At 39.4% G+C, this 17,228-nt stretch overlaps 2 protein-coding genes across 11 annotated transcripts in view; one reads left to right on the plus strand and one right to left on the minus strand.

Annotated features, from left to right (window-relative positions):
- Positions 1–8,939, minus strand: part of LOC111259751 (uncharacterized) — a 21,330-nt gene extending 12,391 nt beyond the window's left edge. The window contains exons 1-2 of one of the 7 annotated variants that reach the window (XM_086968004.1): positions 6,841–8,939; positions 6,624–6,663 (exon numbers count right to left, since the gene is read on the minus strand). In XM_086968004.1, coding sequence (XP_086824130.1) covers positions 6,624–6,663; positions 6,841–6,881 — 81 coding nt within the window. In that variant the 5' untranslated portion in view covers positions 6,882–8,939. The other 6 variants (XM_022831964.2, XM_022831963.2, XM_022831968.2 and 3 more) reach the window with 6 other exon arrangements.
- Positions 8,940–9,523: 584 nt separating this feature from the next.
- On the plus strand, positions 9,524–16,696 carry LOC111259752 (cobalamin trafficking protein CblD). 4 transcript variants are annotated; one of them, XM_086968007.1, is made up of 6 exons: positions 9,558–9,572; positions 10,612–10,723; positions 10,910–11,114; positions 11,435–11,598; positions 13,800–14,167; positions 14,440–16,696. In XM_086968007.1, the coding sequence occupies exons 3-6, from the start codon at positions 10,910–10,912 to the stop codon at positions 14,594–14,596; spliced, it is 894 nt and encodes a 297-aa protein (XP_086824133.1). In that variant the 5' UTR covers positions 9,558–9,572; positions 10,612–10,723; the 3' UTR covers positions 14,597–16,696. The 4 variants fall into 4 exon arrangements, with proteins under 4 accessions (XP_022687706.1, XP_086824133.1, XP_022687704.1 ...); XM_022831969.1 differs by lacking the exon at positions 9,558–9,572 and adding an exon at positions 9,579–9,730; XM_022831971.2 differs by lacking the exon at positions 10,612–10,723 and having other exon boundaries at positions 9,524–9,572.
- The last annotated feature ends 532 nt before the right edge of the window (positions 16,697–17,228 follow it).

A 17,228-nucleotide genomic window follows, 5' to 3' on the forward strand; every position in this document is an offset into this window, starting at 1 on the left:
TATAATATGCATCCATTGAGACGAGAAAGTGTCACCGGAACCCACAATGCATGGCACGTATTTGCAAAATAGAAGTTGGTGATCACTTTGAATCTTTTGAGAGATCGTTGATGATGTCAGGAACCGGTGGATAGAGCGAAAACGAGACATAATAAAACAAACCATAATTTTTCGGACACACGTACCCTCTGATAATTTTTTTTAAAACACTGAAATAAGTTCTCTTGCAAATTTTTTGGTCTTCGCATTTTGTCAAGACTATAATGCATGGTCAAGATGCCTCTCGGAAGCGTCTGCTATTTTTACATTCCAAATGAATTTAACGGTTTATGTGATACCAACATTTCTAAGCCCATCCCCCGTTTCTATTTTCTAACTCCCTAGAAATGTTTTTCCTACTGGACTGAAAATGTAGCTTTTCATAAAACGGAACGATGCAGGGATAGTATTAACGATCTGCGGCCTGATGCTCATAGTTGTAATTCAAGAGACTACCTGAAAAGGAAGCTATGCCGCTTAGGTTTGCCTTAGCTTTTGAAGGGTCTCTTCAAAAGACCGTCGATTGCAGTGGCTTTCTGATACCCAATATTGTTCGATAGGGTTCTTGCTTCCTGGGATTAAGCACATATAATGAATTTAAAATAGGCGCTCTATTGTATATAAAGCTAAAATAGCCATTTATATTTCATTTTAATAGCTAATTCTAGCTTTCTAATATATAATATGTTTACATACTCCGCGTAGTGCACTTTGATAGATGACGGAAATCGGGAAAGAATTAACAGTACAAAAGCAGTTGCTCGAAATTGTCCTCGGCACTGATTATGTTAGATAATAGTTTGAAGCTGTCGTCAAGGTTAAATCCGAGATGACACGTGTCATTTCCTGACTCTAATAAAATAGTTCAGGGACAATTAGATACATTATCTGTAACCTAGATAACGGACCGGTAGAGATGATTTTGTGTTTATAGTATTAGGAATATAAGCTCGAAGACGAATGTGATTAGGACTTTTGGCACGGCATCGTTTCCCTAGGTTAGTTGTAAGAAAATGAGCATTTTTAGTTCTTGCGACACCCTAAAATTTATAGTCGTGCTAATTATAATCTGAACTGTTTCTCCCTGTAGCACTATGGCCAGGTTATTTTCGCATTGAATATCAACATAACACACATATACTTGGCTCTAATAAGGGTAGACCTTCTCAAAAAGCTTCAAATTGTAAAGATTTCATATAATACTGCATACATCAACATTCAGTATTTAAGAAAGGAGTCTGACATCTATATGGACTATACCTTACAAAAGGAGATAAAGAATCTTATAGTTGATAATATATTTTACCGGTGTCATCAATGGAACGACATTGCATTGCAATGAACAACATTTTTCACGCTAGCGGGGGTCGATAACATGATTAGTACAATCCTCTGTTCCATAATGGTACGCTTTTCGTCCTGTGAATACCATGGTAGGTATACATTCACATGGCATACAGAGGATAATATATGACTGCTGAATTGAAAGCCTTATCCGGCGTGTGTTACGTCAGTTTCAAAGGCAGACGACTGCCATGTTTGCGATCATAGACACAGCTGCTGTAGCTGATATTTAAAAACTGACAGATCGTGTCGTGTACCGAAGGAAATCTGAAAAAGAAAATAAAACAAGATGCCATCCTGTTGTCCGCATTCGAAGACCAGAAACCGATGCTGTGACCAGATAAACTCTACGTATGCTGAAGACGAGTTCCCATGGTCCGCCCACCTCACCAGAACTGGTAGTGATTACACCAAAATTCTGAAATATGTATCCGATCCAGATATCCAATGCGTATTCAGAGAGCATTTTTTTTTTCAGGATTCATGTCGCTCCAGAGATCCTCGCCAGTAAGTTAATCGACGACGCCGTGCATAGAATATTGTGTTTCCATCGCTATTTTATTCGTATACTGCCAAGAACTCAAGGCCTATCCTTACGACTATTACAATACCAGCCGGCTAAAGCTATTGTCATTTATCGAGCTGCCTCAGGAGGGCGATGGCCGCGGTAGTAACATGTTTGCCTACTGGAGACACGTGAGGTAGTTAAGGTACACAACACATTCTGTTTCCTGCTGGTGGGGGCTAACCGCCTACATTAACACCTAAATAAGGCAGTAGCACCGGGCAAAAACTCAAGACATTGATTCCGGTGAGAGCCGGTTGCCAGATAAAGCGGCCTGTTGAATCCGCCGCAACGCTAGTCTCTGGGTTACATTGTTGTGTACGCTTTTGAACAAAGTTTTTGTACTAATGGAAATGACCATATAGTCAGGCTAGCTTTAATCTTATTGATTTTGTTCTGGCATCATGTGCTTCCCGCAGGCTACCTGACACAACACCTCGTCTAACAACAGAACGTAGTTCTTGTGAACGTTATTAACTCAGCTGGCCAATGGATTAATTCCATTTGGGCATTATACATGGGTTTATGTATAACAAAGCAGTCTTAAAAGGGGCTAATGTAGGCACACCATTCAGAGACGTTCAATTTATAGGTACCTGTTATTATTATTATAAGGGCGACCACACTCGGCAGAAAATGATGAAAACCCCAAGCGGTTTCTATACTTACACGGTTCTCTATCTCTGGTCTTATTTGAATACGAAGACGCAGCCTTAGAATCGACGAAGCGCTCAGAATCTCAGTTTATATCCAGCACTTTCGAACGACCACGTTTAGGTCTACAAAATTGGTTAAGTTACACAGCTCTAGCTAAAAACCATCTGCTATACGGAAAAAGAGCATGTTCAACCCTGAGCCGCTATATGTCTGTGGCGGTACGTTACGGCCCTAAAGTGTCATGAGCACATTTTTATCTCAGTAAATCTGTCTTTTTTCTTGTCATCTACCCAATTTAGAGCTGCTTCCGATCATCTCTTTCGCTTCTTCGTCGTTAGGGCCGTTAGGCACTGCACCGTTTAATTAAGATTGACCGTTCCTCTTCGTTTTTAGTTGCTTGAAACCTTTGTAATATATTCAGCGCGTATGGCTAAGGTTAAATGTGTAATAGCTACCCCAGTCAACTAACCACACTCACAACAAGCGATGGTGTATGGGGCAAAAGAATAACTCGGACTAAAAAAACGGTTCAGTAGAAAAGTTTTCCTAACGCAGTCACCCCCTGGGGGGGCAAATGAAGATGGCGGTACACTTCACACAGCGATTTGTAGTTTCAGTTATATAAAACGTCGTGTCAATGGTTACTGGTACACTTTCCTGGCAATACGTCAGCCGGCACGCCTTACCGACCCACTCGGGACTCGCTACTGCCGTGCAATTAATTAATCAGCGGCGATTGTCCTTCTGTGTATATTATACATATATACTGCAAGTAGATATTCATAGATAAATCTGTTTATTATATATCACGAATAACATTAAACGCATATGTTTTAACTTAGACAGGCCGCGAAGGCAGAGTTAGAAGCGGCAATTTACGTAAACCGATTATCTATTCGTGTGCCATCGAATGCTTTTTCGTTGTCATGTTTACACATCGCAGTGTACACCACAATAGGAGAACATTTAGTGGAAATTATGTCCGCGAAAATGATGACAGATGGGCATGTATGTGCGTGTGCGCGTGTGTGTGTGTGTGTGTGTGTGTGCCTGTGTGTACATATGTGTATTTCATTAACATAGCAAAAGATTCTACATTTCGACAGATAGCATTATACGTACAGTTTTATAAACCGAATCGACCAGCGATAATGGTATGATCCAATATTTTAATTACTGATAACTTACTGATAACAACAAGCAAATGATGTTACCTTTCTTTTTTCGAACATGCTCTCAGAATAATAATAATAACTAACTAACTCTTTTGTGTAAACTTAGATCGACCACAGAGAACGCGGACTGGCTCAGTTGAGTCCAATTGTTAGCTGACGCTTAGTGGTTCGATTTTTCGAAATAGTTCTTAGTTCTAGTTCAGATCGATATGTGGGAATGGTATTACATTAATCGTTCGGTATATTCCTCCTCGTTACGTCAGTGCCTATTGCAAACGACTAGAGGTTTTAGCCCCCTATAACAATTTCGCATTTAGATAATAATCAATTAATAGAATGTTCTAGGCAACCGTCAGATAACGTTGTTAGGGGGGTGAAGATGGGCTTCGAAGCGGGTTTCGCCTGCAGATTCAAATGTATATGTTTTTCCTCATTGCTGACTTATTTAGATAGAGTTGAAATGAAAGCGTTGCATACTATTGTTCCTCTAGAGGTATATTACGATCGCATGTCGGCAGTAAACACCACCTACGTAAAAGTACAAATCATTCTTTCAATCAACTAAGATAAAGAGAAAATTTCTATTTTCTAATAGTATGCCAATGGTTATTTTCCGTGGGACGAACTGATTCTGGGAAATATCGAGAGATGTACGAGGCTTCCATTCCTACACGAAGAGTATTTATAAATTCTGTCGCATTGAGAATTGGAATGACCTTTAATTTTTGGAGACCTTCTGAAAACGACTGAAGAATTAATCAACCGTAGAGCTGCATATATAAATTACCACTTCTGGGATCAGGCATTGTGTGTATACAGGCTTTTGAGCTATTGACCTACCTGGAATTTTCACACCGTTTGTTATAGGTGTTCCTTGTAAGGCATTCACAATAATTTCGTTCACGCTGTAAATGGTTCAAGATCAAAGGTTTAATATTGCAAATTAGAAATTCCTTTAATCGTCTCAGTCGCTACATCACGCTACTCATAAAGGTGACTTAGAAATGTCGTTGCATACGTAAAGATTACGGTACGGGCGTTCCACCACAGCAGCTTTAGATCTATGCATGGCCGGCTGATAATAGGACAACACAGCGTATTATTCGTTTCCGCAATAAAAAACGTGGCTTCGAATGGCACCAGTATAAGCGTCCTTTCTGTCCGTTTATCTATCAATGCTTCAGCTCAATGGTTCGAATGAGCTATCTGTTACCGATTTGGTTTAAACTAACTGGTTAGAGAAAAATTCAAGTAGAAAATTCGTCAAACAGCTGTCCACAGCGTCTATCCTCCTGGTTAGCCAATTAGGGTATACAGATTTCCTATCGTTGGTATCTTCGCACCCACATACATATGCATATTACACGCACCTATGTAACCAAGTACTGTTATCCTACGTCTATGACTTTAGAAACGTCAGTAACGCATGTAAGCGCAGAAATTGCACACAAAAAGCATTAGTTAGACAAAGACGATAGGTAAACATTCGTATCTACTTGTTTCATGAAGATCTTATTTACTTGAAACACTCAAAACGATCTCATCCGGAAAATTTTGCCATTGAAAATTAAAATTACTCGGTTCTACATTTTCGCACATTCAAATCGAAATAGGTGTAAACCCGAAACGTGCCGGAAACATCAAAATGACTGATTTTTCAATTGGAAGCAACGTAACACATTTAACCTTCAGCTGTCGCTTTAGATACTGTTCTCAGCCTACGCGATCAAGTAGACAAACACATAATTGATTTAAATCATATGTTTTCCTTGTTCTGTTTCGAAACATATATATAAGCCATGACCTATAGACCATAGGTTAATGAATTACTATACATAAATAGAAGCATCAGCATTGTGGCCATTGGATGCGTCGATAGTTCACAGACACACGTCATCTTTGCGATGAGCATACGCTAAACCTAAAAAACTTAACACGCAGTTTGTACGCACGAGATATTCGAAGCGACAAAGAAACATTGTAGTGCTTATAATCTAAAAACATCGAGTACAAAAAACAAAGTTAAATTTTGCTTTCCAAAATCTTTTCGAAGTTGGGTATTAAACGCGTTTATTCGAGTGTCCAACCTTTCTACGTATGTACATCTCCACAGACATTTTCGATTGCAATTGAAGCTCCTCTGAACATGTTCTTTCAAACTATCATATTTGCTTGGACATGTAGAAGGCTCTTTTGCATCCTACATGCGGTGCTCGGCCCGTTAGACAAATCCTCAGACAGCTAAGTTTCAACACGATATGAACGGACTGTATGTTCGGATTCGAGTCTACATTATTACGTGTCCCTAAATTATACAGGCAAAATGCGTTATTTACTGCGCTATCGCACGGACGACGACGGAGACATCTAATACCTATCCATCCTCGCCAATTCGAAATCACTTAACCAATAAATTTATCACCATCAATCGTTGTCACCTGTATCGTCGTGTGCATTGATGATACAAGGGTCTACTTTTACAACTAGCTGCCTTCTCCACGTCAACACTTGCCAATGAATTGACCAGCGGCGCCCGCGCACAGGCACAATAGGGAACTTCAATCACATCACGCAAAGACCTGCCCTGTGTTGCGCATGGCCTGCTAGCTTTTATCGCCCTTATAGAGGCCAAGAAACCACACGCGATGAAACCATGCACTAGCTAGCTAATCGTTTATCCCTATTCCTATGCGAGAAGATCGTTCTTATTATTACAGCAGAAGACAAAGGTGCATTGTATCTGCATAAGACACACAAGGAAGGAGTGGTTTTTAGGAAGGTAAAGGTAATGGTCCGCAAAACATCTGTCCTTTTCTGCTTTCCTATGGCTAGTTGACACTCACCGTGAAGTCGTCTTTGTTGTCAATTTGTATTCCGTTTTTTCTGAAAAGACGAAGCGCAATGATGTAGTCGGACGTTGCAAATTAAAGTAGATGGGAGCCTTGTGAAGCACATTTTTTTAACTATTCGAACAACGGTGCAGTTTGATTACGAGGCCAATAAAAATATGGATTACAAGAGTACGGATACTACATGAGAACCCACGTTTTATTGCCTTACCTCAGCTTCTGAATCTTCTGGGCATCAGAATCGTTTTTCATTCGGTAGTTCCAATATCATAAATTCGACATCGATTTCATTTTTGGTATTGCTCTGTCGTGTCCCTGTAGCAATCACTGCATGTCGAATGTTTGGAACTACCTCTCATGGAACGCATGGAACTCACCTCAATATGACGTGTACAGAGAGACACGAAAACGTTTATTCTGAGAGTTTTTATTCGCATCGATCCTGAAGGATCAGTTGAGCTTTGGGGCACATTTGTGTCTACATCACACGAACAGATCCGACCGAGATGCGGATACACCACTTTTTATATGCACCAACGTAATCATGTATAGCAACGAACAGCAAATGTCCGAGATACTTTCGTTCGCTGGTGTCACATTTATGCTTCTGTTACGTTCTCACTACTCTACTTCTGTTTGGAATTGAAGCTGTATGAGATCAAACACACGCACATACAAACTTATTAAAATGTAGCCTTAACGACTAGTCTATCATGTTTTTGACTGTCGAATAGAAATGCACTGGATACGCGAGAGACAAGACTAGGTTAGGCGTATCGTCAAGTCTTCCAAAAATCTCGCTGGAGTAGCCGAGAACCCGTTGTTTTCTACGCCGATCCGCTTTCTCCGAAGCTTTTTGTTCTTAATAAAGAACTTAGTACATTTGACAGTGTTGCAACAGACGGAAACTGGCCATTCCGCGAGATATCGATTCCTTTTTACTCAAATACTAAAATCGATTTTCTGGTATAGAACAATTGTATACCCGTGAATTGAAACACGATAACAGTAGAACGCTAATCTGCACCCCGCCAGGGTACGATAGCCATAGCAATATTATTTCGTTGGTGTTTTCTCTAAATTACAGCATCCGGGATCAAAATATCGCCACCGCGATCTTTTTCTGCATAATATCAACGATATATACGATGATGCGATATCTATTGAACACCAGTATGAGTACAAGCATTCATTAGCCGAAATAGTCAGAGGCGGAATCGGCCAACAAAATAGTATCCAATTGAAGCAATAATCGTATTTATGCGCAGTAACAAGAACAACCCGACATTGTCCCCCTCTTAGAGAAGCCAACCGAAGTCAATTAGTCAGTCTAATTGTCGAGACAGGCCAGCATACCAAAACTCCAATCCAATCGAGTGCCAAGCCCGCACAGATTTAAGCCAGTAATGGGTTCACTTGATTTCTTTGCTTGTTGCTGTTGTTTTAAAAGAACGAGAGGCACACACTGGCGCAGTCGTTTTTTGCTCCTGCTATGCACATAACGGCCTTATTTACGGTTGTTTAGCTAGAGATGGCCCCAGAGGTTCTTTGCTGCATTTACTTCTTTCCCGCTACACTCACTCTTTCGGGCATATTCCTTATGCTGCTGCCGCCGCTTTTGGAGTGACGATCGTCGTAGTCGTCTTCTGGCCGCCGCTACTGCTTGCCCACTCAGTTTTAGTTGTAGTAGACAGGAGTCGGTAATCGGGAGTATCAGCAGCAACCCCCAGTGGCACTTCACAGCCAAGCTTAGTGCTCCAACAGCACCTCAGTGACGAAGCGCGGCGCTGTGTAGTGGGAGCACCACCAGCGGCAGCGATAAATGGGAGAGAAGCACAGAAGGACGTCGTTTGGAAAGGCACCGGGCCGACACTAGCGATAACCAAGCACGTAAATAGACGAATGGGTGAGAGAAATTCCGACGTTGGTGTCACACGCAGCGCCTATCTAGCTAGTTGGCGAGCGTGTGCTATCCTTCATGGCATACCTACAATTATGTACCAACACAGCAGCCATCACCCCACGGCCCCTAAGGTAAACGGCCGCAAAACGCTCAACGGCTCTCTGGCGACAGAGCTGAGCATAAACCAGCAGCTCCTACCCGTTCTTCGTCTTGCCTTCTGTCCGTCGATTCGGCGGTACTAGTAGCCCCCAGTCAAAACAGCGCCCGTTATCGTTGCGGTCGTCGTTGTCAGATCCTGGAAGCGAGGGAGGACCAAGGAAAGAGAGGTAATATTAGACTTGTTTGCGGGGGGAGGGGGGAACACACAGACTCATGGCGCAGGCGGCCCGATTGATGGTTGATGGTGCAACGGAAACTACAATTCGGTCAATTCCAAAGGGTAACATAGTGGCGCTGCGATCTGCGAAGCGTGGGAACAGACGAAAAGGAAAGGGTGCCTTGCGGCCCATACGCGGACCTGAGATGAAAGGGAAGTAGAGCAAAACAGTGAGACATAATAGAAAAGCGCAAAGACGCTCGTGACAGAAATTCAGCAAAAGTGCCAGATCAAAGCTACAAATGGGTGATAGTTTCAGGTACTTTTTTAAGAATAGGGTCATAACTACTGTCTACTGTTTGACAAGCGCATATAGTTGTGGCGTCTATCGCGGGATATGAAATGAGTTGAAATATAGAGGTAGAACGAATTATCTAAGCAAGAACAAATTGTAATCTAACAACGCAGGCGCGTTGACTAATCCAAGCGGAGAAAGGATGAAAGTACGTACTAATCACCATGAAAAACATGAATTTGATGTTTCGCAAATTATTGTCGCCGCTAGCAGCTTTGTAGTAAAAGAGTAATAAAACCAAAGCAAAGTTTTCAAAAATTGCCGCGCAAAATTATCATTTGCTGTGCCATTAGACAATAATCATTGTCACTAGCTACTCTCCCCCATTAGGGCAGAAACAAAGTAAGCGAGCCAGATGAGCGAAACAAGGTAGACTAACAACTAAGTGATGTTTACCTTTTCATTAACGTTAGTCCTATGTATAGTTGCATCGCAACAGTGACAGAATCTGTGCAAATGTCGTGAAGTTCGCAAGGATAAGAATTCAAAGATACGCTGTGCACTATACAACCCTTGTTGCTTTATTGGTCAGCATAGTTTATCTACCATTCAAAATAAATCAAATCTGGTGCAAGTTTTAAAGCGTTCGCATCAAATAATGACCTTTGTGATGTTAAGTGTATAGTTAGATGCGTACTTCTGGTTATAGTGATACACCTTGCAAAAAAATAATTGTGAAGGATAACGCAGTGAGGTTTACTGATATATGGCTACAAATCGTATGATAGCAACACGTAGATGCTTATTAGAACTGCCCAGATGTTATAGCCTTGGTGACATGGCTGCTGTAAGAACGTATGAACTTATCGAGACCGAAAGAAGAACCGTCTTTCTAATAAGCATAAATATTCTATATATTCCTTCAGTAAAGGGATTTTTTTAATACAAATAGTTGTATGATTGTTAATCGGTGAATATTTTGAAGTAAGAGTTGACTTAGCTTTGTACAGTTTCAAGGAATGGCTCATTCTATTTACATTAGCTATGTACATAGTCTCTGTGTGTTGGTATTAGTAAAATTGCTTGCTGATTAATTTTGAAAGATAACATAAACAACCGCCTTGCACTCTCGAATTTATTGTGCCCCTAAACAGTGTTTGTTTCGTTTTATGCGATCAACTTATTTCACTTAACTTATTTTTCAATACCTTGTTGACACCCTAACATGACTCGCAGTTCGTTTTTATAATACATTAAGTCGCTTGTCCTTATCTCAATTATACATAGAAGCGCGCCAATCTACAAAAGTGTACGGAAATATATATATATATATACATATATAGTATCAAAGGTTACTGCTGTCAGCTCATATATTGAGAAAGTAAGCTGTTACAGACTGACACCGCAAGAATTGGCCTTTAAAAGGCCTTTTTTTATACCTACATGTGCGATGAATGTGGGTTTTCAGACGCGACCTGTACAGATCTTTGTGCAGAGATACTTAGAGATCAAGTAGAGGCATCGCCATAGCGACGGATCTAATCATACCTTGCTTCTTTGTACTTTCACTTGAACCAAATGTGAGTGTCATTTATTTACGCAATCACGATACCATGCTACCACTTGTTTTAAGTTTTTATTTCAAGCCTCTATAGCAAAGGTGGTATAAATTATGTGCCTGTTATTTGTTGCTGTTATTTGATAATAATTCTCTTTATTCGCAAGATAGAATGACATAACAGGTCTTATGTTTTTGTTTCTTCCAGATGCATAAAGTAACAAAACTCAATTCGGCGTCTGTGGCGCGTCTGCTACAGGCACATAGTTCCACCATGACTGGAGTGACTGCAGGACGGGTACGATCACTGAGTTCTGGGGCTTCAGTAGAGCATCCGGCACCCCCCCCGCGAGCTCCTCAGGGTAACGAAGTTTCATTGTTTGGCCCAAAAGATCAACGTTTGCCTCTTCCAGGTAAGCACCAGGGCTTTTGTTGTTATTCAGCTTCTAACACCACCTTAGTTTACCAGTTATATGGGAACTCTATACATTTACATTTTGAATATTGTGTGATATTTATAGATGTCTGTAGGATTCTAACTGTAATATGTCATTATACAGCAGCCAGTGTATCATTTTTTTTTATTTCTCATTAAAAGGGGCATATTCTGCAAAGTTCAACCATACCGGCAACGTATGTGTATTCCTATTAAGAACAATACCAAGCCTAATATGGATTTGTTTGTTTCGTATCTGTTTGTCGTGTTTTTTGCCATAATATCGAACAAATTCAGGCGATGTAGGTATTCCGCCGTCAGAGTTACGTCCTGAGTTTACATATCGAACGCCACTAGAAAGAAACAGTAGACATCTAACAGAATTGGACATTTATGGTGTAGAACTTTCTGAGGACCGCCAAAGAAAGATTTACTCACGACTTGTAAATGAAACACCACATGTAAGTAGTTTTTTAAATTATATTTGTAGTAGTTTGTTGTTTGTGTGTGTGTGTGTGTGTGTCTTGCATACTACGCTTCTCTATTGAATGTCGAAAAACCTTGTTACACAATGGATGCAGACATCAACCAAACGACTTTGAGTCTGTTGGTTTTGTTCTCACCCGCGATATGCACTAAAATCACTTATCCGAAGAAGTATCGTCATTCTGCAGGGATATCTACAATTTAAACAGTGAAAAAATATTGCACACTATCTTGTCCGATGTCATGTCGGATCCTGTCTTGACGATGAATAACTTCGAAAGCACATTTAAGAGAAATTTATATAGTCAGAAAAATGACATAAGGTATTATTCAATTTCCATAATTTTTCACTAACAACGTACCGTTCTTCAGTTCCCAGAGAAGGAAAGGGGATTTATAGTTAAGTGTCTCCACGCAGTGGATCGTTTCTGTTAAATGCACAGGGGAAAAAGGGTAACCACGGTATTGCATCGAAATTCTAGAAAGCCGGCTTGGTTGCCTGGATGTCTATTATTGTCATGAGCCTGGCGGTATGATTAGCGAAACAAAAGAAACTTGCGAACTAACAAACAATAACGATTAGCTTTCTAATAAGTATAGGTCAAACTTAAATACTTAATGTGGTAATATTTTCCTTAAGTTTTAGTCTAATAGACGTACGGTCCTGCGTTTTTCATCCAAGTATCTTATTTGACCGTATGCGAATGCAGTAAAGGTTGGTAGACCCGAATTTGCTATATGTCAACATCTTTATACAGTTGATATTCATGCAAACTTCATCGGCAAAACTTCTGGTAAAGTTTGATATTCGCAACTTTCTCGTTCAGAATAGGAATCAGTTTTACAGTTATACCCTATTCGCAAAGATAGATGCAGTGACACATTTAAAGTGCCGGTCGACGGGTGGTATTATGATTCAAGGGAGTCAGTCATCGTATAGTTTATGAATTCTGCCTGTCAGGGAAGTCGAGGTAAACTGGTGATCAAGAGCTGTAATAGGCCACTATTCGTGAAAGAACGTAACTACTAATTTATAACTAGAGCTCTGTCATTCAATCTCAGTTAACGTTCCTTCTAATGACAATCATGTGCGGCGGGGCGACATCTTTAATTTCAGTGTTCCTTTTAATAGGTAAGTTTTGCGTAATACTGCGAACTTTTATCTCATGCTTGCCATTTTGCATATTTCAGTCTACTTGTGTACAATTAAACTGTAACCACATACATATCCGATTTTATTGACGTGATTCGTGTGATGGTTGCAAAGATTATCGTTTTTTTAAAGTGATGTCTGAAATCACAACTAAGTCATTCATCCCATTCCATTCTGGTAAGCATACCCTTTTCTTACGTTGAATTTCCTAGGTTAAGGTGAGCAGGACACTCATACTTTCAAGTAAATATGTGTTTAATTCTCGACCACCTTATTACTGGCTAAGCATGTCAAACCTGTTCCGTATAAAATAATAACAGCAGTTTTCTCTAGTGAAGCGTACCGGGAGGGACCTTTTTATCCTAAGCGCGAATCGCCACTACAAAGCCATTGCCGAGATCATTAGAGACCTGTATTAAAGTTTTTTTTAGGCAAATTTCGTGAAGATTTGTTTAGAAAACACAGTACACAGTTATATAGAAAATATTTTTGGGGGTATGACGACGATTCGTTTGTTTATGATTCTTGATGATTAATTTAAACGTGGTATGAGCTTACTGTTGGTTTTCTACCAACTGTATTACGTTATTTTTCAAATTTTATTTTATCGCAGACAGTGAGTTGCACCGCCGCAGAGGTTTTCCCTAATTTTTTAGAAGATCTAAAGGAAGTTAATCATGCGCGATTTTCGACTTCAGAAGCATGTTTAGGAAATATCTAGGTTGACCTTCTTCAATTCTAATACATATCTAAAAGCCTAAAATCTTTGTCCGGTGTGCACCTTTAAGATACGTGTAGTCCATCTAAATATTTCACATTTGCTGTTATCACTTTTAATTTCGAATTTATTATAACCTAAAGTAGATTTTATTATAGTTTGTGGTGTTGCTTTGGTCAGCTTTGGAGTCCCCTTGTCAGTTAATCGTTTCCCTTAATTGTCAAGTCATCATATTTGTTTTTTAAATTAGTACACTGCAAAGAACGCCTTCATGATTTTCAGTCTCTGATTTTTTTGTGTTACAGGGACCGGATCTTTCTGAGACCGAAGGTATTTCACAGTTGGGGCCAGGGCTTAATTGGGAAGCGCGAGAATGTCCTCTACTGATGAAGAAAGACTTTCAGGAGCTCTTTCCCCAATATGACATCATTACAATGCCCTTAACTGTGATTACGGTAACACAGCGCACCGAGTACGACAATACTCTGTGGAGTGAAGAGGGGGATTGCGAAAGGCAACGCATTACGGAAAATTTCGTTATTATGGCCCGCAAGGTTGTGCGACAGCTGACAGCTGCCGGCTACTGGGCGGATTTCATCGACCCGTCATCAGGAAGGCCATATCTAAGCCCGAGATATCTCAGTGTTGCGGCGCTGTACGAAACCGACGAAAGGTATGCAAGTAGTACATTTACATTACATACAGGAAGAACGAATAGCTGAGCCAACGTCTCATTTACATGTTTAAATTACAGAGAATGGTTAAATCGCGACATAAGCGCCAGTTTGATGGCCGGCGCGTTTAGACCGCAGCAGGTGTTGTGGTATCCCTAGTATATATTTTACATGTTATAGTGGTTACACGAGTTAACTATGTATTGAAAGATTTAAACTCTGTTTTAGCCAGTCGTGTTTTTACGAGACGTCCGAATGTTTCTTCAATCAGGTACCGTCATTTGGGCTTCACTATTGACGATGTTGGATATTGCAAAGTGATTACACATCACGCATGGGGTCACAACGCGTTTGTCGGATGTGTGTTTACCAACGCGCCCGTCGACTGCGCCGAAATGCAAAGAACCCTTGTCAACAACGGAAAATAAGGATGGGGCAAAAAGTTGATAGTAACAAGGAATCAGTTATTTTGTACAGGTAGTGAAAAAAAGTCCAGCTAGCCTAAAATACACTGATTATTAGTGCTGCATGAAAACGCATCACCTCATACTCGAGCGAGAACGGTACACCAAACTATATCGGGGCAGCATCAGTCATACGCAGAGGGTTTAATTAAAACCCGGCTACAGTGTGGGATTCAAACTAAAGCCATCGAATGCCGCAGTAAGAGAAAGTTGTTGTTCGTGAGTTTAGTGGTCTTTTTTGATTCGTAGATAGAAAGCAAATGGTGATAATAAATGAATAATAATTGTAATAACATAATAGCGATAAATGAGAGATGGAGGAGTAATCGCTTTTAGGATGAAAGGCTTTGTTAAGGGAGGGCAATCCAGTTCTAATCTTATAAAGTTAGGTTATGTCATTGTCACATGAGTTGTTAAGTTGGGGAGAGAAGAAAATGCATCTTATGTTAAATAAAACGGTAGAGTTCGTTAAAAATACATAAACAGAAGTGTTCTTAAGTCTGAAACAGGTGTACAGGCACGTTAGTTAGGCATAGACGTGGTCCTTGCAATTAGTTTGGTATTGTCCTGGCGTGAGGATAAGAGGTCAAGAGAGTGAACTGTAAAAAATTTATTTTCCAATTTGTACCCAAAGTCAAGTATTTAGGTTATCTAAATGTGCATACAGATACCAAAATTATATCTTGGGTAGTAATTTAAAAAAGAAAAGAGCAGAGTAGGCATCGCGTTAATAGGAAAAATCATAAATTGCACGATATTTGAGGCATGATTAACCGACACTTTCTAATTACCAACTCCCGAATTCAATTAACCAATCCTTAAACAGATATTATTGTTTTTAGAGGATTAACCGTAGATTTTTAATAGTATTAAATTCGATGGCGATGCGAAGATGTTTAAATATGTGAACCCGTAAAAAATTGCAAACGGCCAAGTTTCCGGTAGTAATCGATGTAGTGTTAAAAGCTGTGTGTTAACTAAAAAAGTACTTAAAATGTTTCTGTTTCTAATCTATTTATATTTTATGCTTATTAAAATCATTATTTGGCTTTTTACTTGAGAGACTTGCCCGACTTTAAGCTGTATGGGTTTTAAGAATAGAAGTGTTCGCCTTTCGATAAGTAAATTTTTTCCGCTTACGAACAAGGCGTTTCAAAATACATAATCTCCAGGTTTTGAGGTTCATGTTGGGTAAGGGATTTAACAGATAGAAATTTATGTCCGGTATAAAAATGTAAAAGATCTTGACAGTGAACGGTAAATTGTAACTCTATATTTTTTAGCGAAAGCTGGATCCGGATAGTTACATTACAGTGGAGGGCGCCTTATTTATACTTTTTTGTATAGGTGGGCCCGTACGCATTCAGAGCATTTTTAAACTCTTTTTGATTTCATCATGAAAATGGGTATGTTGAAAATCAAAAGGCGTATCTATATTGAGCGCTGTTCATTTATGTTGGCTTTTCTTACATATTAGGCAGTTTAGATCACCAGATCTGGCTGTTCAGTTAAAAAAAACTTAACTTATCTAAGTAAAACAATAATCTATCTAAAGCATAGTGCCAACGAACTTTTAGAGCACCATAAAACGTGTTCTAGAGGACGAAAATTTTGAAACATGAAGGCTTCGTAATGTAAAAAGTTTTTGTTCAAAATTTAACTACGCGGTTTAATACTGTTGGCGTATGCCCGTTTAATCAGTTAATTTACGCCTTAGCTATTCTAGAGTAGAAGTTTTACCAAATATACAACAGATGTGGTGGAAACCGTTAAAACTGGTATATTTATTTATTTTTTCTATGTATTGACTTGATTTACAAAAAATTTAAATTAAGTGTTTTACGCAAGTCTGATCTGAGACGAAGTATAATCTTGATACAAATAAAATACTGTCATATGAAACTGTTTTCAATGATAGCCACTATACAAAAAATATGTGAACGGATCTACTGAAGCACCGGCAGCAGAAATAGAGTAGTCTTAACTCTGTACTGTTTCTAATATAAATTACAAAAATGCCCTTCCTAAAATAAACATCCCAATACAGTAAATACGTGATTTTAACCCATGTATTTTATTAATATTAGAAGTGAATATATTATGAAGCTGTTGTAGGGAATTCTGGTGTACTTTAAAACTGAATAACTTTTGAGCCATGTAGTGCTGTAGAATAGACGCTTGATTACCAAGTGTTGATTTTCAGAACTAAAAGAGTTTCTTTCTAAACTCATTCCTCCTTGGGAAATCTTAACCGATTTTCATTTACAGGTTTCTGGAGAACTGGAATGTTCACCGGTAAAATTTTGTTCACCGGAGGCTCCTAGTTCAGAAGTTATATAATTTCAAAGTAGCCTAATACATAGAAAAAGGCGTATTTATATCGGCGTACACAGATTTTAACAGCTCTATTTCCTCTTAAAAGAAAGTGTTTGTAATCATTTTTAAAAATTTCCCACAGCCAGCTCACTAGCCTGAAGCATAACTTCTACGATCTGAAATTCTACCTTACTAGGTTTTAGGCATCGTGTCACTCCTTCGTTATGTAATGTGACAGCAACGTAAAAAAAGAAACAGACCAAATTGAGTTGTTGGAAAT

Source organism: Varroa jacobsoni, unplaced genomic scaffold (genome assembly GCF_002532875.2).
Source record: "Varroa jacobsoni isolate VJ856 unplaced genomic scaffold, vjacob_1.0 scaffold_364, whole genome shotgun sequence".
NCBI classification, from domain to species: domain Eukaryota; kingdom Metazoa; phylum Arthropoda; class Arachnida; order Mesostigmata; family Varroidae; genus Varroa; species Varroa jacobsoni.

Coding starts and splice junctions, on each gene's coding strand:
- LOC111259752 (XM_022831971.2), top strand. CDS start 10,910: ATGCATAAAGTAACAAAACTCAATTCGGCGTCTGTGGCGCGTCTGCTA. Junction 11,115..11,434: donor TCAACGTTTGCCTCTTCCAG/GTAAGCACCAGG, acceptor GAACAAATTCAG/GCGATGTAGGTATTCCGCCG. Junction 14,168..14,439: donor CTGTACGAAACCGACGAAAG/GTATGCAAGTAG, acceptor TTCTTCAATCAG/GTACCGTCATTTGGGCTTCA.